Raw genomic sequence first — 22,432 nt, 5'->3', positions numbered from 1 at the left:
CCTCCTCAATAGTGTTCGACAACATCTCAGTATATTGTATTAAAGGGGGTGGTAGCTAACCCTTTTTATATTGCCCAACAGCTAAGGCTCCCAAACCACCGCATGTTCACACGTGTCCTAGGTTCTTATGGGTTTGTCCAAATTCCTATGTCTATTGCCAGGGTTCTTCCTCATCCATAATACTCTGCTTTCCAGATCTCGAGGATGTTGGAGTAGAACAGGCGGCATATAATTCAAAAGAACCATCGGTATCAGTACCGATGTTGTACATGGTACTATTATGTATGTATGTATGTTAGGATACGCATCAGAGTAAAATGACGTAGCTTCGCCACTATCTAGTTGGATTTCCATTGAAACATTACCAAATTAGATTTTCTGCACCTATTTCTTTCAGAACAGCTAGCCAAGTCAGACCTATGGTCAATTTCCCGATTACCGCACCATTAAACTATTAAAATTAGTTATAGAATTTAGTTCGTAAGGTTATGACTATATCATATAAATATTGACAACGTATAAGATTTCGTGCTTCCCAATTTGCGAAAGTACCTTTGGGTATTCAAGAGTTCGATTCAAGAAAATAACGTGATGCATTGAATAGCCAAAATTTGCAACAACTTTTGGTTATTTGTATGGAATTGTACTTTCTTGTGGTGTTGATTTAGCCTAAAGTTTTCTATAGCACTTTCATATGTGATCTACATTTATATGGTTGTGGATTTGGAAAGAATTAGAGTATGCCTAACCATAGTAATGCAACATCAATGTGCATTGACGCTTGATTGATTTTCAACAACAGTAAATTTATATTGTTTAATTTTAACATTAGACATACATATTTGAATAGTGAATGCGGATAAACACCATATCTCTTATGTGTGACAAATGAATGGGATTTGCGCGTTTGTCAGCATGTGCACACGCAATCGTACCTTTATCAATCAAGTCCTTGTTAAAGTTGACACAATAGTTTGGAATAATAAGAAATGTGATTTGTAAGAAACTATATTGTTGTGTGGGCCATGACCAAAGGCTTTAAAGATCAAGCATAATTCAAAGGACAAAACCAAGTTCTATAGATGGTGCAAGAAGAGAACCCAAAGATATTTATTAATCTCTTTCAATTTTTTTAAATGTTAATGGGATGGTAAGAGTAAGTTTCATAAATCTATATGCCCAAGTTCAACCTAAAATAGATTCCAATCTTAAGAAGAAGTCAAAATATAGGATTGGTCTACCAAAAAGCTAAAAAAATTAAGCGGCATGTATAGAGAGAGCAAGGTTCATTAAAGCCCTTAAGTAGGCCAGAATATTTTTTACAAAAGAAAGAGAAGCTTAGAATTTATACTACACTACCAACAATTGAATACAACAAACATTTCAAATCCATTCACTACTAGAGATATATGGTTCTTTGATGGATCAAACATCTCAACCATATGTGGATGGACCATAAAAATGGTTTCCTTTACAACGTAATAGGATGTAATTGTATCACTAGTTGCGGTTTTGGATTTGACATCAACAAGTAAAACTTTCTCACAAACCACCAAAATAATTAATTTGCATAGCTCACACAAATGTTTGGGTGATGCATCCGAGTAAGGATATATCAAGGTCGGGGCCAACCAATAAACGACATAAGTTGAGCTATCGATTAGAGGTAGAATAAATCCAACGTTTATGTACTTGTATTGATCTAGCAACAAATCTCAAGCAAAGTACTGCCCTAGTCACTTTGTGTGCTGCCTTAATTGGCAATGTCTCTTGTTCCTCCAAGTAAAACATTTTTGTTTAGGATGAGAGGATTACGAACAAGCTTTCAAAGAAGCATATTTAATGTTTTATTGTGACCAGAAATTTGCACTAGCAAACTAGGTTCAATTTAAGGAGTTTGTTTTGATAAAACTTCCTCATCCTAATGAGTGCTTGAAGATTGTGGATGATGAAAGAAACAACAGGGATCATCTAAAGCAAATTAGCTACAAGAATGACAATCACCGGAATTAGTGAATTGCAACAACATATGCACGTCCTTTCTTCATTAATGAGGTTGGAACATTGGTCATTATTCAAGTGAAATGGCTATTTAAATCTATGTACATTTTGCCATCCTGATAAGGCTTTGTGTTCTGAATTGCATATTTTAGCCGCATTGCTTCGACTTTTTCTGCATCCTCTTGCATGCCAGATGCTGCAAAAATATCAGTCATAAGAATGTAACTTGCTCCACAACTCTCATCAAGTTGTACAGCCTGATCGAAAGCTAATCTTCCAATCTCCACATTCGCCCATTTCCTACAAGCAGCTAGCAATGCAAGCCAAACAGCACCATCATCCAACGATGGCATTGCCTCAATAACTGAAATCGCCTCATCAAAACGCCCAGCATACCCAAAGACCATTATCATGCAAGTTCGGTGTTCTATATTTGGCACAATGGCATCACAGCTACTATTCATATCTGCAAATAAAATCCGTGCCTCGTCCAATAGCCCAGAGTGGCCACATGCAGTTAGGATACATAAGTATGTGATGTGATTTGGCAAGAAGCCCTCACTTTTCATCCACTGGAGTGTGTTTAGTGCTTCACTACCCTGTCCATGTCTGGCATAGCCTGCAATTAGTGCATTCCAAGAGACAATGTTTCGACTAGGAAGCTCTTCAAGAACTTGACGCGCTTTTGAGAGGAGGCCAAACTTCGCATATGTATCTACCAAAGTTGTACCGAGCACGATATCCTTCTCTATCAACCCACTTCTTACAACTTGTTCATGAATTTTCTCAGCTTTGTCTACAGCTCCAGTGCTAGCACAAGCCTTCAAGATGCAAATGAAGGTCACCAGATCTGGAGAGTGACCCTCATTTTGCATCTGTTCAAAGCATTTCAGTGCTTCATGGCCTTGCCCCTGTTCAGCATATCCTGTGATTAGTACAGACCATGTTACTATATGTCGATCGGGAAGCTGTTCGAGCACCTCTTGTGCTCTTGCAAGCATACCACATTTTGCATACATGTCTACCACCGTAGTGCCAAGCACAATATCTCCCTTCAACAAGCCCAATTTGACAATTCTTTCATGGATTTGTTTGCCCTTATCGATATCTCCCATAATGCCACATGCCCTCAAAATGCACACAAGAGTCACTGAATTGGGAGAGATGCCCTCATTCTCCATCCTTTCAAAGCATTCTAGTGCCTCATGGCCTCGGTCCTGTTGGGTGTAACCTGAAATCAAAGCACACCAAGATGTTACATCTCTAACTGGAAGTTGTTCCAAAACCTCCCGAGCTTTTGGAAGCAAACCACATCTAGCATACATATCCACCAAAGCACTCCCAAGCATAGTGTCCTTTTCTAGCAAACCACTATTCTCAATCTCTTCATGAACCTTTTTGCCCTTCTCGATTGCTTGCACGCTTCCACAGGTCTTTAAGATGCACGTAAAAGTGACAGCATCTGGAGAAAGGCCCTCACCTTGCATCTTTTCAAAGCAGTTCAGTGCTTCATGATCTTGTCCATGTTGTGCATACCCTGTAATTAGTGCATTCCAAGAGATCACGTCTCGTGACGGAAGATCACCCAGGACTTCTTGTGCTTTCACAAGCATGCCACATTTGGCATACATATCTACCAAAGCATTGCCAAGTGCAATATCTTTCTTTAACAACCCTGTATTTAAGATCTTTTCATGAATTTGTTCACCCTTGCATATAGCTCCTATGCTGCCACAAGCTTTCAAGACACAAATGAAGGTGATTACATTAGGTGAGAGGCCCTCATTCAGCATCCGTTCGAAACAATTCAATGCTTGATGACCTTTCCCTTCTTGGACATAACCTGCAATAAGGGCAGACCAAGAGATCACATTTCGGATGGGAAGCTCATCAAGCACTTGTTGAGCTTCTGCCAGCAAGTCACATTTGGCATACATGTCAACTAATACATTTCCAAGGACAATATCCTTCTCCATCAGCCCTCTGCTTACAATCTCTTTATGGATCTGTTTACCCTTGCCTACAGCCCCCACAATGCTACATGCCTTCAAAATGGAAGTGAAAGTTACCGCATCTGGAGAGAGTCCTTGTCTTTGCATATGCTCAAAACAATTCAATGCATTTTGGCCTTGCCCTTGATGGGCATATCCAGCAATCAATGCATTCCAAGAAACTACATCTTGAATATTAAGTTCTTCTATAATTTTCCATGCCTTTGAAAGTGCAGCACACTTTGCATACATATCCACTAAAGCATTCGCAAGTACTGCATCTTGCTCCAACAATCCCCTAGCAACAATCTCTTCATGAATTTGTTCGCCCTTGTCTATAGCTCCAGTGCTTCCACATGCATTCAAGAGGCAGATGAAAGTAACTCCATCTGGAGAGAGACCCTCGCTTTGCATCTGATCAACAGAATTCAATACTTCGTGGTATTGCCCTTGCTGAGCATACCCTGTAATTAGAGCATTCCACGAGATGATATTCCTCACAGGGAACTCATCGAAAACTTCTCTTGCTTTTTCAAGAAGACCACATTTCGCATACATATCCACCAATGCAGTACCGAGTACAATATCCTTCTCTATCAAACCACTACTCGCAATCTCATCATGGATTTCTTTCCCCTTCTCTATAGACCCTATGATTCCGCATGCTTTCAAGACACAAACAAAGGTACCTTGATCTGGAGAGAGACCTTCTTTTAGCATCTGGTCAAAGCAATTTAATGCTTCATTTCCTTGACCATGTGAGGCATATCCAGCAATAAGTGCATTCCAAGAGAAAATATCACGAATTGGAAGCTCTTCAAGTACTTCTCGAGCTTTAGCAAGAAGACCACATTTGGAATACATACTAATTAAACTACTACCAAGATAAGGTATTTTTGGAAGTAGCCTTTTTTTGCAGATATCACCATGCAGCCTAATACCTTCGCATGCATCTTTCTTGTCAGCACAAGATTTGAGTAAAGCCACAAAATTTTCATCACTCATTGTCACATGGTCACTATATTCACTGTGTGCTGCTCTTCTTCTGAGCTCTTCATGGACCCAGAAGGGATTAAGCCATCCATGGATCCATAGAGATTCATATGTGATTCTTTGTCTAAAATCAGGGTACCTGAAGCTATCCTATATATGAAGAACAATGGCAGATCTCTCTCTCTCTCTCTCTCTCTCTCTCTCTCTCTCTCTCTCTCTCTCTCTCACACACACACACACACACACACACAAACACACAAGCACATAGAGAAAACTGAATACAAAGAGTAATCCCAATTACCTTTGTGTTTCGATTGTCGTACCAAAGAGAAGGATCTCTGAAGTAGTCCTTCCACAAGAGTCCCATCCTGGACTTGCTCTGTTTCGCCATGCCATCTCTCTGTCTCTGTCTCTGTCTCTCTCTCTCTCTCTCTCACACACACACACACTCTCTCTCTCTGTATGTACATATGTATGTAATAATGTATGTATGTAAATTGTAATACATAATGTATGTATAATGAGTTTCTTCCTATTGTGAATAATAATAGACTAGCCTAGCCTCTCTCAAGACAATGAAATGTTGTGTGGGGAGACACACACATACAATACAATGCCAATGATCCTCATCTCGTCCCAAAGTTCGTTGTTGCCCGCGGACACACACACAATGCCCACGAACATCTTCCCATCCGGAATTCGGTGTTGTCCGGGGACACCATTGCATGAGGCCGCCTTCTCATCCATAACATGCAATTTCGCCACCTGCCAACCATGCATGCATGAATCTTCATATCCCCACACACCTGCTCGTTCTCACGCACCCTAATTGCTCACCACCCCTAATTCTGGTAGTCGAAATATCAAAAGTAATAATCCTCGACCTAATCAATGAAGCTTAATATCAGCCACGAGTTTAAGAGATCGTGAACCTTCATGTGAGAGCCTAGCTTATGAAAAGATGTGTTGTTATAAACAAATGGATCGATTGGTTATCGAAACCTGTGGACAAACGCGTTCACAAGTGTTGCACCTTAACATATGCCTTGATTCATGAGTACCAACATTTGATTATAGAGTACAATAAGCTTTGAAAACATGGGCTCAAATGTCGTTATTTGCCGATTTACAAGTGTTTAGAGTTTTTGGTTTCTCCTCAATTGGCTAGTGCCAACATTTGAACTTGTATTTTCAAATTCACAATTTTGATGCTTTGACTACCAAGTTATGTTGGCCTATTTAGAGATCCTGTTATCATAATTATTCTTAGATATTGTTTTGAGAATTATTATTAAATGTTGTTTGTAAGAGCAATTCTCAATTAGATATTGTTGTTAGATGCTCACATGTGTGTGTGTGTGTGTGTGTGTGTGTGTGTGTGTGTGTGTGTGTGTGTGCGCGCGTGCGTGAATATTTGGATATGTATGTAGAAAGCAATATGTAGCAAAAAGAAAACTTTATCAACCACTCAAGTGAATTGATCATCCTAATCAACTTCTTTTGTGATGCACACTTATGCATCCTCTACGTTTTGTTTCGCTTCTAGAGTTTTAGGGCCAATATATAACTCATTTATATAATTCCCTTCAAATCGCAACTTATACATTCATATGAATGTGATCACACTTTGTGACACCTAATTATGTTTGTGTTATAAAATACAACATCATCATTCATAGAGGCTTGGTGTGGCATAGTCAAGGAGTTTTCAAGAGACATGAGTTGTGTCCATTGAGGCCTCATGATGTCCTTTGAGGACACATGGGAACTGTGCTATGAATTATGACTTATCCCATGATGCAATCTTGCCCTATTTGTTCTACATCATGATAAATGAACTATGAGTGCTATTCACTATTTGTAATGGATTTTATCAAGTCATTGAATTTTGAAAAACAAAGTGACTTGGACATAGAAACATATGGACCATAGTGGGGAACAATTTTCTTATTTCCATAAGGAAAGAAAGAAATAGAAATTACAAAAGAATTTAATTTTAAATTAGGCCATGAGCTACAAGGTAATGACGAACCAACAACAGTGAACATGGCTATTTGAGCGCTCGTGTATACAAGTAGTATGTGGATTGTAGATCCCAACCTGATCAAAGTACAGCCAAAATGGCACATATGTGTTCATGAAACACATGGCTACGTAAGGTCAGTTGGTACCCTTTGCAATGGACGTGGCATGATCCTTATGTGGGACAAGGAAGCAAAGTCATCCCTTCTTCCAATTCATGACCAGATTGGGTCACCACATCCCAGTTGCTCAAACTGACAGAGAACCAACAACTGCAAAGATATGGCACACATATCATGTTCCCCATACGAGTATTGCCAAGTTTTGGCAACAACTATTAAGATAGCAACAAGCTAGGTGAATTACTACGTTTTTATGGCTATTAATACATAAATCACCGTCGGTTGGAGCGTGGCAGAGCGAGACCCTTTGCTCTCTTAAATGTGTAGTGTGCCCCAATGAAATAGAATAAATCCAACAAGCTCTATGAGATTGCCCAAGGAATCGTCGAATATGGAGGAGGGTTGGCTAACTATTGCAATTATGCAAGATGCAAGGCACATTTAAGTGGGGTAATCTATGTTGATTATCATGGCAAGCCCCAATTGATAAATACACACATTAGAAGGAGGGGATAACATTGGTGATAAAGCCACAAGAAATCACATTTTCCACCACTGACAATGTTTAGTCAACCCCCATCAATGCCAAAGATCAAGTCGTGCTAAATTGGTCGGCTTAATAACACTATGGACTCTTTAGAAACAACGTTGTAGGCAGGTCTTCTCCAATCAAACCGTGCACCAGACGATTGTATTGCAGGAGATATGGAGTGAAGTTGTAGCCACACTATAAAGCCAATACGATGGCATCACAAGTGGATCCGAAAGACAATGATTAGCCTTCATCCAACAATGGCTGTCCTCTTCCTTTCTCGAGTTAGTGAACCTCCACATAAGATGGAATTATTGAGTCCCTTCTGGGGTTTGCATATAACATTCACAATGGTAAAATTTTATAACTAATGGAAGGAGTTTTGTTTTTAGAAAAAAAAAACTTGATTTGACAATTTTGTGAGAAACATGTTTAACTTCATTATTGAGAGTGAGAATGTTAAAATACACACACATTATCTATTCCAAATTAGTGTACACCATTTTGTTTTTCCAAAGTTTTCCAACACCGCATAAATGAATTGTGCTCCTACTAGGCTCTATTTGATTATGATGGCATTTACCCTAATGCGATTGTATACCCCATGACATAGGATACAATTTCTTTTCATTCACAACCATAAGTAGTCATCTTGTGTGTGTGAAACCATAATGCTTCTTCTAGGCTCCATTGGTTACATTAATCTTTGCCCCGATACATCAAGCTCATTCAGCATATTCGGGAACATAAAAAAAATTCTACAACTTTATGATAGGGTGTGTCATGTATACGTTTGATGTTATAGGGACAACGATTGCCCCACCTTTTTTTATCTAAGGTGTCACACAATGATAGCTAAATATATGAAAGCGACCTATAAATAGTCGAGTATCTATGGATACTTAGAGTGTAAATAGACTGATTTGTATATATGATTCACCTAACTAATGGGAAGTAATTTTTTCTCAGAAAAAATAAATAAATTCTACAACTTTATGATAGGGTGTGTTTTCTTTTCATGTACATTGATAAATAGTAACCTTATGTGCATGAAAAGATTGTATATTGGGCTTCTGCTTAGTTATCAAAAACTTACCGTAACGTTATGAAGTTCATTTTGTTCATCCAAGACCAAAGAAATAATATTGTATGACTTGATGTTGTCGGATACATTCTTTTTGTCATTAGCAATGAGAAGTAGTCATAATTCAATGTTATGTAATGTTATTAGGACCTTTACTCCAAGACATTCAAAAATATAAAAACAATATTGTAGTACTTGATGATTGAGGATATGTTTTCATTTCATTTATGTCTATGACTAGTAATCGACTTGCATATTAAACTTGATAGAAAAATATAAATACATATTTGTTTTCAGAAATCTATTGGTAACTTGGCAAAGTCATAAACCTCAAGTGCATGTTGGTCATATATTTATATTTTCAATATTCCATCTTGAAATTGATCCCTAGTTACACATGCATTCTAGATTTTAATTTAAAGAAAATGTTTGAAGATAATTGCTACACGTGCTATGGTTACATATTTATGATTGATCCACCCGACTATAACCCCAACCCCACTACAAGGAAAATAAAACTACAATATTTCTCATGCACAATCCACATATGATCCTTTGAATGATACCCAAACACACAAAATGCTTAAGAGCCTACAATTCAACTTATGCATATACCCCTTTATGTTCGAGAATCCTTTCCTATTTGATTTTCTAACCCTTCAAATGGAACCCTTTGAAACCCTTCCCTACATATAAGAGAATACACCCACTCATCACATCTAAAGTACTTCGTATGTGCTTCTTTTATATGTATTTTTTACATGTTCTGTATGGTGGCAACCCAATTGTTTCATTTAGATCACAATGATACTTTTTACTACATAAATATGTCTCTCACAATAATATTCTAATAGTGTAAAGCATTGTTAGATTGGATTTTAATAAATAGACGATCAATAAAACTAAATGTAAAGCTATAGTGGACATTATATATATTCGTTTGACATTTGAGTTAAAGAAAACAAGTTTTTGATATTCAAATATCGGAAGACTTGGAAAATAGAAACTAGGATATAGTGGCTTTAGGTGTATATAAAACACATCCGATAACCTAAACAAATAAATACTAAATCTATATACAATACAATAGATTGTGCATGTCTAACATCTACATAACATACATAGTAGTAATGAAGCATAAATTATCTACAAATTACAATGATGTCCAAGATGGTTATAAACGATATTCCACAAAAGAAAAGAAAATCGAGAAGAACAAATTCTCATCTCTTTACGTAGGGGTGTTGATAGCAAGGTATAATATGTAATTGAATAAGGAACAATCTATCTCCCAGGTTCTTCTTGCCATATGTTAATGGGAAAAATGTGACACTTCCAATTAAATAAACATAATGTACATTCTCGTGTCCCAAATGAGGAAAACGTGTCAATTTACTATTATGATAGCTCAATGGAGTGTTGCATTGAAGGAAAGACACACTACAGTGTAAAATGGTGAGAATTTAAAGATAAAATAGTATGGATCATGATACAAGGGCATTCACATTGTGGATCTAACATGTGTCAAATTATTATATATCCCCTGTGGGGCACAATTCTAGTACACTAAGTAGAACAAAAGGATGGTTAGGGTTCAAGGTGTAACCACAAGGGCATTCACATTGTGGATCTAACATGTGTCAAATTATTATATATCCCCTGTGGGGCACAATTCTAGTACACTAAGTAGAACAAAAGGATGGTTAGGGTTCAAGGTGTAACCACATGAACTAAGGTGCATATAATTCTTGGAAAAATACTAAAGAATGTTCTACAGTGTGGTGCACTAAAACAGTCCCAACTAGAAGGAGATCCCAAAATGAGTCAGGACAAACCCCAACAGTCCCAAAACGAGTTGGGATAGACCCAAAGACCCATGATCAAAGGTGGGGCGATGACACGAAGGCAAAAGCAAAGTTGGGACAAGGCCTCAGAGTCCCAACTTGAGCTAATGATAAAGAAAATAAAATAAACAAGAGCAAAATTTTAAGAGAGGTTAAAAAGGGGGAAGGGGATGAGAGTGATAGAAAACAATGCGATTGTATATTCTAAAAAACATGCCCATCATAATATGCAAGATTGATGAGTTTGAAAACAAAATTAGCTCTAGTTTTCATCATACATAGGGATTGATCATGTTGGTATGCTTATTAAGGAGCGGCGAGGGGCATGCATGAATATTAACAAAATAATTGTAGGAATACATCATGCAATGTATGACATTAGCATTTCTTATCTAAACATGAAGACATTTTTAAGAGGTCGAAGTTGAATTTGGTAATCAAATACACACACACATATGTATATAGGGCATGGCATGTCTCCCTTTTCTATACTTGATCGCATTACCATTTTACGTATATGCGCACTCGTGTTGTCTATTGTTGATAAAAAATATGATTCATGCTCTCCCTTGTTTTATTTTGCTTTCACATCTTGATACATCCTCCCAACTTTTATTGATCATCACATTAGATGCATATGCTTAGGTCAAAAGATGACTAAGAAAATTGTTTTGTGTATACATGATTCATATAAAATGCCATAAACATTCGAGCCTTGGAGGGGAAAGTGGATCAATATATATTACAAATCAAGTTGAAAACTTGATAGTATATATTGAGTACCATTCACACTAACCTAATACAATATCAATTTTTACCAAGAATGGAAATTGTATATAGCTCTCCCTCCCATCTTTGTTTACCTCAAAGATGTTGAAAACAAAGTATGATGGGTAATCGAATAAGGAACAATCTATCTCGAAGGTTCATTTTGCTTAATATGATGATGAAAATGTCATGCTTCCAATCAAACTATTATAATTTACAAATTTGTGTTCCGAATTAAGAAAATGTGGTAATTTACAATTTTGATGGCTCAATGCTAGGTGCCATTGAAGGAAAGTAACTACAACGTAAAGTAGGTTGAATTTAAAGGTAAAATATCATGATGTTGGGACATTCACAATGTGGATCTAACATATGCCAAATTAATATCACATACTATTTTGTGGGGCACATTTCTAGTACACTAAGTACAACAAAGGGGTAGATAGGTTCAATGTGTAGCCGCATCAACAAAGGTTACAATTCTTCGGCAAATACTAAAGAATGGTATAGGTTCAACCTAATATCACACCACTTAAAGCGTGGTCTAGGTTCAGTGTATAGCCACGTGAAGTAGGGTCAACTCAATAATTGTCTATGTTCAATGGATGAGAAATGCAATACTTTTTAATATTAGAGAAATTTAACAAAACTAGTGCTAGGAGGATGGAGACCTAGCTTTACATGGCAAGGAGAGTCGCGAGACATGCGAACTAGTTGCCCATTTGTTAAATTTATAACAAATGATTTTGAGCCACACACATTCTTACATTAAGCGATATCCAAACTACGGATATCAACTATTTAAGTGCACACTTCTGCACATCTGAAATATATCAATTAACCCTTGCAATAGTATATTAGCAAACCCCTGTAAGGACCTTAATCCCTCAAATTATTTAGTGCTTGCACTTGTGAGACAAAGTATAAGTAATACAACTAAGAACAAACAACTATTTGTTATCATTACAATTTACAACATTAAGATTATATGGTCTACAATATTATGCACTATTTTTAATCTTGATAACTTTTTGTATGTTGGTTCTGAAAGTTTTCCAAAGTAAATAGTTGATGGTTACATATAGATGCTAATACTTACAATTAGCCGAATATTAGCATCCAAAAGTTACACACACCCATTATTGGAAGCATTTCGCCTCCCTATTATATAAAGATCACATTATAATAGCCTACCTTTAGGCAAACATAATGTTCTTGTGAATTGCTTCCTAGATCGAAGTGTTCACGAGCTTGATCTTTAGGCAGAGAAGCTTTCCAAATTCCAATAGTTTGCATGTTTTAAGTAGTTGGTTACATCTTGTGACATTTTATAATCTAATTCACACTCTAAGTCTCATAGCTTGGATCCTGATTTCAACAATTTAGTCAGTAATCTCCAATCATCATCTCATGATCATTGAGGTTGTTGGAAAAGTGACGACAACTAGTAGCCTATGGAGATTCAGGTCAATGTTGGAAATGCATGACCAACATGCACCATGTAGACTATGTGCAAGGTTGAGCTTGGAAATGGAGTTTGTCCCCATGTAGTTGACCATGCCCATGATTAACTGAGTTTTATAAGAGAAACATATAATATTTGTCCAATACGTCCAACTACAAGTACAAATTGGAGATAGTATTTGGGCGAGGACAATCCCCGTGTGCACAAGGTTTTTAGTGTTGCCATAAAGTGTAGACTGATGTGGGATGGTGCTACTAGGGATGTTAGTGCCAAATGCAAATATTCATAAAATGAAGTCTCAATAATCTGTCCGCAACTTCAATGCAGCCATACAAAGTGCCGGATGATCGATCATACATACGTATCATGGGATAGCCTCCATATGCGAGCCTAGGGACATAAAAAAAAGAGAGAGAACAAAATGCATCAATACATAATACTTTTGCACCCAGTATTACTTCTAATGTTATTATAATTTATTATCATCAATAATAAACAAACAAATGAGTAAATAAAGGAAACTGTAGCGTCGATTCTAAAACTAGCTAATGACAATGTTATTGTTATTCCCTATTTTTGCTCATGTCTCAAAAGCTTTTTTATTATTTTGCTTGTATTTGTTGACTGGTTTTGAAATCAGAGAATTCAAAGGAATTCCAATGGCCACTTTGGAGGAAGCCATCAGATCCCTCAATGCGCTAGTCAAGTACGTAATTTGTAAACCTAAAATCCTGTTTTTGAAGTGATTATTATTATAGCTAAGCTTAATATACATAACAAATGGCGATCAGGACCTAATTTGTACCTGATATTTCTGCATTTTGTTCTTCTTGTTGTTATTAATTGATTCGTAGTTTAATTATAGAATGCAAACAGTGGCAATTCATCAAACCTATTCTTGCAGGAAATTAGGTTAAACCTCTTTGTTGGTTTCTCAGGGATCGGCCAGAGCTCGAATCCGGGGTTACCAAAAGTATTGAAGACCTCACGAAACAATTACAGCAGCTGCAACTCACTACTACTGCTGCTGTTACTGATGACAAGTATAAAGCAATCCACACCATTTATGCACCCAACCCTAGCATCCCTGATCCTATCCAGAAAATCAGAGAAGGTTTCCAGGATTTCAAGATCTATTTCAAGTAATAACATTTTTAGTTTTTAATTCCACATTTAATTGCCTTTTATTTGTTTATAATTCTATTTAATGACATATAGTTTTATTTAATGACACCTTCCTTTCCACAAATCAAATGCTTAATATCTGCAAACAGATTTAAAAACTTCTGTTGATTTTCAACTGTGTTTTCTTTATTCACCTGTAAACTGTTTTTCATTATTTTTAAATTTTATTTATTTATTATCAAATCAATGGATTTCTTGAGAATAAATCCCTGATTTTATTGCAGGAAGGAGCATGCCTTGTTCGAGTCCCTTGCAAAATCACAGCACCCAAAGGTATCATTTACTTCTTGCTGGGAGGAGCCCACATGCATGCCACGTGGAAGAATGAGAAGGCGCCACGTGGCGTCTCGAGCAAGACCCACCACAAGATCTTGCTCTTGGATTTTGCATTCTTTGTTTTTTTTGGTTCTCTTTTAGTTCCTATGGTATCTTTGACCTCCTTAGCTTTTTTCTGAAATGTTGCCTTTTTTTGCTTTTTCGCCGTGCCCCTTCCCCATGCGTTTCGTCCTTAAAAAAAAGATCATGATAGTCGGATGCGTGGACTCGAGGGTCGACCAAGCTCTCACCCTAGGCTTAGGGTTCGGAGAAGCGTTCATATTGCGCAACGTGGCCAACTTAATCCATCCCAAACATGTATAATTACAAATCTTCGAATTCGACGCGGTTATAATGTTCATTGATTCGTCTCTCACTGTACTTGTTTCTAAAACATTAATTGATTGGCACATGTAGAGTAATCATATATCCGTCGCCGCAGCCATGGAATATGCCATTCTCCATCTCAAGGTACAAATCAGTAGCACCTCCCTACAATAATGTGTGTTGTTTGTCGCACACTAAGTAGATGATGGGGGCTATGAGGAAATTTTCGTCCTAATGAACATTCTAAAAGATTTTCCTACTAATAAATGCTAGTCATTATTGTAACAATTAAGGTAGAGCATCTTATCGTGATTGGGCACAGCCGATGTGGTGGAATAAATGCTCTACTTCGCTTGAAGGAAGATGGATCTAACAAATTCAGGTGAACATTTATCATAAATATGTATATAAAGTGATTGGCTAATGAAGATATTCGGCATGCCAAACACAACATTGTGTTGTATAGCCCCGCTATGATTCACAAAATTAGAAACCCAAACTAGGGACATGGCTTTACGACCATTAGCAACATGGACATAGGAAAATGTGATGCAACGTCACTCAGGTTTAGTGACGATGATGTGTAACTCTTGTAAACCTATTAAAGCTTAAATGTTACTTTCAATAAGAAAATGCACAAAATTTTCATCGGCAAATGTAAGCTTGTATTTAAATTCACTTAACTTACCATTGACTACTAAGGGCAATAGAAACTCAACAACACAAATAAATGATTCATTTTGTAATCAATGGAATTATTAATGCTTGTACTACTGGCAGTGACCATATTGAAGATTGGATCTTGGTAGCAAAGAGTGCAGCAAAACAAACAAAGAATGAGGTTCCAGAGGACAAGCCATTTGATGAGCACTGGGAAATTTGTGCGAAGGTAAGGAAATTCTGTTTTTCTAGGATTTTATAGAGTCTGACAATTAGTGTAATAAGTGTCTGACAATAAGTGTAATTTGGACGCGAGTTCAAATCTCGGCGGTTATTGAGAAAAAGGTGCTGGGGGAGGGGGTAGGGGAGAGGGTGGGAATCTAACTTGGATAATGTATGCATGTTGAAGGAATCGGTGAAAGCATCATTGTGGAATGCCTTGACATATCCCTTTGTTAAGGAAGCAGTTCAAAGCAAGAAGCTTGCACTCCATGGTGCCTACTTTGACTTTATCAAGGGCTCCTTCGAGCATTGGTCCTTCAACTACAACTTCACTAAACCTGAGTTCTTTTAATAGTAGTGTCTTATCATTTCTGGAAACTTTCCTAATGTGTTCAATTATCCCAACCTTCTTCTTGTTGTAACTTTGTATTTGATGTTGTTGCAACTTTGTATTCAATGTTGTTAACTAAATCTTGTGATTTTCTCATTATCCTTAATCAAAATGGCTTGTTTAATGTTAACTTGGACATCATTTGTTAGAATGAAACCAGTAAAATTTTGATATGGAATCGTACATACAAGCAACATTGATAAAGTTTGGCAAGCGCAACAAACGGGAGTTAGAACGTAGCATTACACAATGTTTGTACGTGCGATCAACACTACAACTAGTGGCATACAACTTCTGACCTAATGGAGTTGGCCCTTTCATCTGCTTCAATGTAGAATATAATACTAGCCAAATACAATTTTTGGAGAGCTATACAAAATTCCAAGACAGTTATTCATTTTATTACCACAACAAAAACATTGGCTTTTAGCAAAAATATGATAAAGGAATCAATGTGTTTGTTTCTTGATACACACATGCAAACCTAACAAGGGATATTCATGTGAGTACAATAATTCAATGTGTTCACCTTATAATCACACTATCATCCACACATAATAAAAACTATCATGTAAAACAAATAGTTTGTATATTATAGGAGATATGCCTAAGATTGGCATTAGTGTAGCCTTAAAACCATTGCATTTGCAAGTGTACAACTCACCCACATGAGGTCATTCTAGAGAGGTTTTTGAGAGGCACGTATGTAAAGGACTAGAAGTATGCAGGTCTACCAAGGATCAAGTATGTATGTATGTAATAGAGAAAAAATAGAAGATTGTGTGTGTGTGTGTGTGTGCGCGCGCACGTGTCCACGATATATAGATTTTATTATAGACCTCAGAGGGTAGATATGACCTATGAGACAAAAAATATAACTTTTTCATGTAATCTATGCATCCAAAGTGGGAAGTGACTCTCAATTTTCAAGCACTTCACTAACTAATGTTGAAATTGAGAGTGCACATTGTGATTGTGAGAAAATTTATGCATGGATTAGGTCTTCTAGTCAAAGATGTGTGGAAAGTGTTAAGAGTCTATTACTAATCAATAGATCAAACTAAAGTAAAAGAAGGAAAATAGATTGGATAGAAGAACTCGTTCCACCTGACCACCCCCAAGTTATGATCTAGACATAACCAACCTACCACTGATGTCCCATACCGCCATATATTAGGATGACTAATACCTTGGAAGAGATAAACACGATCGTCGAGACGAAAGCCTAGCCCGCACCACCGGTGTCTAAGACAACAGCCTTCCAACGTGATGTGTTTCTGAGGGTAGCTAAGCCTCATATTTATACCTTTTCCTAGGCCCCTTGAATAGATGTGCCTTTCTAAAAGGCTCTCCATTCATTGGTTGTCCAAATCATGATAGTGCATGCACCTATCATTCCTTCTATCCAATCACATTAGTCCCCTTTTTAACATTAGTGAACATACTCTTCGCTTATGTAAATATTATTGACCTACCCTCACTTACGTTAGGTGTACATAACAGAAAGATTGCTCCAACGTGGTCAAAGGCAAAGCATTATGTTAAAGTATGATGCTCAGACTCCCAAACTTGTTTAGAAAAGAATATAGTTTTCCAATTAGGTTCAACGTATGTAATATAATGTAGTGAAGTGTGAGTTGAGTGAGCCTCCACATGTTTCCTATCCAGATTATATTGATATAGAAAAAATGCCTCATTCATAAAAATCTATAAATGCATCATGAAGCAAGTGTATTTCATCCCATTTTCCAAACTGTAGTTGAGTAGGACAGAATGTATTTAAGAGAGAGGGAAGCGGGGTAATGGGATGACTATTTAGGTTGATTAGAAGAATATTCTTTCATGGCAAGTTAAGATGTGCTTAGTCTTAAAGTAGGTGCCACTGACTTTAAGGTAAGTACTATCTAGCACTAGCTTGTATCTAGGGAACTAGTCATATTAAATGATACGTCAATTGACATAAAAGGAGTATCCCCACTACTACCAACTGCCTTAGACATTTAATGTGACAAGAAAACCAAATGGAGAATATAAATATCCACTCTCTTTCTCTTACAAAATTGTTCTATTATTGTGTTATTGTCTGTGTCCACGGACTTAATAAAACTAGTCTATATCCAATCTAAGCTCTAAGGTGCACGAGCAATTGGCAAGACTAACATCGTGAGCTACTCTCATATGTAATAGAAATTTTGTTTTCACATATATACCTCTGTGTGTAACTCTATATGCCTATATAGTTGTCTCTCGATACTTTTAATAGAAGTGATCTCAATATTTTTAATAGGAGGAGGGTATATGCGTTGATTTTTTTATTTGAAGAAACTTTTAAATAAGAGAATGCATGTGGACATTTTCAAAGTCTTTTCAAGTGGAGATGCTTCCATCCCATAGAGAAGCATTGTTGTCTTCAACGTGTTGAAAATATTTCTTGAGGACCCAAAATTCGCCATTGCTTGTATTCGCAAATGCATTATATGTTTTCTTTATTGCCTCTAAGCAATAGGTAGCACATTCATTTTATCAATTATTTGAGGGAACTTCAAGTCCAAGGTATTTAAAGTTTTATAGTCTCAAGTGGCTCATTATTTATCCTTATTTTGGCTCTTCACATGCATAATCCTTATTTTAGAGCTATTGACACTCAACTTAGTTTTATATAAACCAACACCCAAGGCTCCCAAACTATAACGAAATGTCAATATCAAGATTTGAACCTATAACCTTCAACAAAGATACATTTCATATTATTATTAATTAGAGTTATGTGGCAATGTACACAATGGATGATCGCCAAATGGCATGCATGCATGTATGCCAAGTGGCGATGATGCGCGATCCCATGTATGAGATGTAAGTGAAATATTTTCTTAGTGTTGATTCATTCTAGTTCGACGTTCGTCTTCAACACCCTTGTCATCTTGGTCTCTAGGTAATACAAATTATAGCCTTCTTATTTTATTATTGTCTTCTTGTTTTGTTATTATCTTCTTTTCTTCGAAATCGACTAAACGTCTTCGAAGCTTCAGTCGTGACACACACCACTACATGTCATAGGTCCTTATGGGATTGTCTCAATTCTATTATAACCAAAATTTTAACCGTCCTATGCTTAACTATGGAATTCATTTGTAAGGTGTTCAGATATCAAGCTCAACTAGGTTTTGTCATGATATGGCATGGTATGACTCCAAAACGATTTGAACCCATGACCTTGTGTTACCATTAAACCATACATTGTAATACAAAAGATATTATTTTCATTTACTATTTCACTATAGAAAATTCATGTATATTCCAGATTACTCTAGAACATTCTAGAAACTTCAGGAGTATTCCTGACAGTACTATAAATAGAGTCATATGGCATTATTAAGAACCAATTGTCTAAATTCAGATGCATAAACAAACACTGGGCGCTTACCTTGATGTAATGAATAAAGTTTGGTAAGGCTTGTTCAACGCCGATCCGTATCCCCAAATGTCGCCTCGAACTATTCTAGGAAAGCAGAAAAATTGTCGAGAAGTGGCGATGATGTTTCGACCAAAGGTGCGAACCGGCTTTGTGCAGCTCCCAAGAGGAGAGTCCCAACGAGGCCAACTCGACAAAAATCATTCGCATATCTTTGGGGTTGTAGCCAGATAATAAGCTTGATCTGATTTATGAACCCCTGGAAACGCACCCTTGTGCCATCGAACTTGTCGGGTAAACTAACATTGGGTTCTTCATTCTCCAATTCCATTGGAGTCCTAGCTTGGAGTTTCTTGAGAGATTCCCGAAGATTCTCATTTTCAAGTTGAAGTTGATGCATGGCTGCCAATAGTTGATTTATGTTCTCGGTAGAATCTGACATGATGAGGCTTTGGAGATGGAAGGTGAACAAACTGTCATGGACAAGTAGACGAGGCTCAATACTATGAGAGTGAGAGAGAGATCATAGACAAGATAATAAGAATGAGAGAAAGAAAGGAGTCAAGTGAACAAAACTGAATTATGATTCTGTAACTGGTGTTATTCACCTTGACTCGTTGAGCCTCACCCTCTGTTAGCACTTAGCCCAACCCCTTCCTCTTCCCATTCATATGTCCTTGAACATAGCGTCAGTTTACCTGACAAAGTCTTGGCTTTTCTTCCTATGGTCATGTATACGTGCTACGTGGCGGCACTACAGGAGCGGAATGGTCGGATTTGTCGTCGGCGTCTCGAACACACAATCATGGAGTCAAATGGGCTTACTAGATGTACTAAACCACATGCGCTAATACCACTCAGTTTAGGGTTTAAGGCATGCAAGTTCGTTTCAACAACAAAGGATGCTTCATAGAAAACGATGGTCGACTCATAGCCAAGGGATGGAGAGATGGCAGAATGTTCATTCTCAATTCGAACGAGGTGAAATCGGCCATGTATGCCAAAGGCCTCAAAACCAACACCGACATCGAGTTGTAGCACAAGAGAATCGGCCACATCAACCTCCAATGGCTTCGAGCTATGCAATCAAAGGGAGTCATCATCAGGCTTCTGACCTTTGAGTCGAAACGAGTTAACTGAGTGTGCAAAGCATGTCAACTTGGCAAACAACATCGACTCACATTTCCAAAGGAGAGCTACATAAGCAAAGGCCTCCTTGACATCATCCACTTGGATGTATGGGGACTAGCTCAAACACCAACAATCGGAGGATGCCGGTACTCTGTCACCTTCATCGACGATTACTCGCGCCACACGTGAAAAGCTCAAGGGCCAAGTCGAAAGAGAAATTGGTCTGCACATTCGATGCTTAAGATCGGATGGAGGGATGGAGTACTTCTCTGACGAATTCATCTCCAACCTCCAAGGTGAAGGCATTCGGAGAGAATTCTCGTGCCGACACACACCCCAACAAAATGGAGTAGCCGAAAGGAAGAATCGGCACATACTCGAGGTTGCACGCACCATGATGCATGGGAAGCACATGCCGAACTTCTATTGGGCCGAAGTGGCATCCACAACCGTCTATCTAATAAACCGATGCACCACTAATGGAGTGCATGAGATAACTCCATATGAGCTCCTTGTCGGAAGGAAACCAGCATGCTCAGGTGCTTAAAGACTTAATGTTTCCATATAATCGATGAGCTCTGCTTTCATTAATGCACCATAAAGTTTAGCGAGTGTATGACCTATCATAATGGTCTATGTATTTGGGTTCCCCCTCCTTTATGTATAGGGGCCACTACGTTCATGGTCCATTGTGCTGGAAAACCCTCGGTGAGGGCGCGATTGAAGATTAGGGTGAGAAAGGGGGCTAGGCACTCTCGAGCATATATTATATGCTCAGCTCGCAATCCTGTGTGGTCCATGGATTTCCTATGTTGTAAATTTTTTATGACCTTCGTGACCCTAGAGGTCGTGAAAAGTGTCCCTATGGTAGGTCGAGGTGTGGAAGGTATTGCAATGGGTGGTTGGTTCAGGACATGGTAGAGAGAAGAACCCCATCACTCGGCTCGGCCACAACGAGTATATGGCCCATCACTATGCTTTCACGATGAAGGTAGCGGCCGAATGAGAGCCTGAAAACTCTACAGAAGCGGCTCGTGGCCACCAAGGGATGGAAACCGTGGACGACGAGATGCAAGCACTTGGCCTTCGACCACCTAACACTACAAGCCTTCATCACAGGCTTGAGGGGGAGGAACCGAGACTGCCACGTAAATGCCGACGCCGAAAGCCGAACAAAAGCCGACATCGAAAGACAGACAACGCTGAAAGCAAAACAGGATGTCAGACACGTCACACTTGAGCTTGAGGGGCCGTGTTGAGATATCAAGCACAACTAGGTTTGTCTATTTAGTCATCCATGTAACTTAGTAGTTGCATAATTAGAATCAAGTTAGAAGTGTTGACTATAAAGCCTTAAATATGATTTTGTACTTAAGTGGGATATTCTTGATCCTCCACTCCTAAGTATATTTAATATAGGACTTACACATTAATACCTATATTCTACTCACACATGTGCACCTTTGCACATGAGATGTATATATACCTTATTGTGGGTATTTTTGTATTTGATGATGATGTTTTATAATATACACTCTAGTTTACTCATCCCCCATCTTGTATTGTTCATAAGTGTATCTCTCTCTCTCTCTCTCTCTCTCTCTCTCTCTCTCTCTCTCTCTCTCTCTCTCTCTCTCTCTCTCTCTCTCTCTCTTCCTCTCACACACAAACAAACACATATCACTTAATCTCCAACTTATTCATTAATCACATAATAAGGTACTAATTAACCCTTGCTTAATTACTTACCTAATTCTGAACATGGTATCAAAGCATGTGGTTTAGAAAATCCACTAAACCCACCCGACTCCATGATTGTGTGTTCGAGACGCCGACGACAAAATCCGGCTATCGGCTATCATAGTGTTGCTACGTAGCACGTGTACGTGATCGAAGGAAGAAAAGCAAAAGAAGAGAAGAAACTACAATCAACATGAACACACAAATGGGTAGCTCGCTCCCTAGTG

At 37.9% G+C, this 22,432-nt stretch overlaps 2 protein-coding genes across 2 annotated transcripts; one reads left to right on the top strand and one right to left on the bottom strand.

Moving 5' to 3' along the window:
• Positions 1-1,967: 1,967 nt before the first annotated feature.
• LOC147862920 (pentatricopeptide repeat-containing protein At5g27110-like) lies at positions 1,968-5,437 on the bottom strand. Its single transcript, XM_087321197.1, has 2 exons — positions 5,287-5,437; positions 1,968-5,135 (listed from the first exon to the last, which is right to left on the bottom strand). Exons 1-2 carry the CDS (start codon positions 5,374-5,376, stop codon positions 2,076-2,078), a joined length of 3,150 nt encoding a protein of 1,049 aa, XP_087177323.1. The 5' UTR covers positions 5,377-5,437; the 3' UTR covers positions 1,968-2,075.
• A 6,749-nt stretch (positions 5,438-12,186) lies between these two features.
• On the top strand, positions 12,187-16,050 carry LOC147862919 (carbonic anhydrase 2-like). The gene is made up of 9 exons (XM_087321352.1): positions 12,187-12,227; positions 13,463-13,528; positions 13,761-13,964; positions 14,232-14,280; positions 14,527-14,640; positions 14,740-14,793; positions 14,943-15,031; positions 15,430-15,538; positions 15,719-16,050. The coding sequence occupies exons 2-9, from the start codon at positions 13,482-13,484 to the stop codon at positions 15,881-15,883; spliced, it is 831 nt and encodes a 276-aa protein (XP_087177478.1). The 5' UTR covers positions 12,187-12,227; positions 13,463-13,481; the 3' UTR covers positions 15,884-16,050.
• The last annotated feature ends 6,382 nt before the right edge of the window (positions 16,051-22,432 follow it).

The sequence above is a fragment of the Azolla caroliniana genome, unplaced genomic scaffold (assembly GCF_043228905.1).
Source record: "Azolla caroliniana isolate FFs.n. ecotype wild unplaced genomic scaffold, voAzoCaro1.0.p SCAF_6, whole genome shotgun sequence".
In the NCBI taxonomy this organism is placed as follows: Eukaryota; Viridiplantae; Streptophyta; class Polypodiopsida; order Salviniales; family Salviniaceae; genus Azolla; species Azolla caroliniana.
This window is presented reverse-complemented; position numbering and strand designations above follow the sequence as displayed.

What these genes read in the sequence shown, in the direction of transcription:
- LOC147862920 (XM_087321197.1), bottom strand. Translation starts at nt 5,376, where the DNA reads ATGGCGAAACAGAGCAAGTCCAGGATGGGACTCTTGTGGAAGGACTAC. An exon ending in ACGACAATCGAAACACAAAG is followed by an intron (nt 5,136 to 5,286) that starts GTAATTGGGATT and finishes CTTCATATATAG; the next exon opens with GATAGCTTCAGGTACCCTGA.
- LOC147862919 (XM_087321352.1), top strand. Translation starts at nt 13,482, where the DNA reads ATGGCCACTTTGGAGGAAGCCATCAGATCCCTCAATGCGCTAGTCAA. An exon ending in TCCCTCAATGCGCTAGTCAA is followed by an intron (nt 13,529 to 13,760) that starts GTACGTAATTTG and finishes TTGGTTTCTCAG; the next exon opens with GGATCGGCCAGAGCTCGAAT. An exon ending in ATGCCATTCTCCATCTCAAG is followed by an intron (nt 14,794 to 14,942) that starts GTACAAATCAGT and finishes GTAACAATTAAG; the next exon opens with GTAGAGCATCTTATCGTGAT.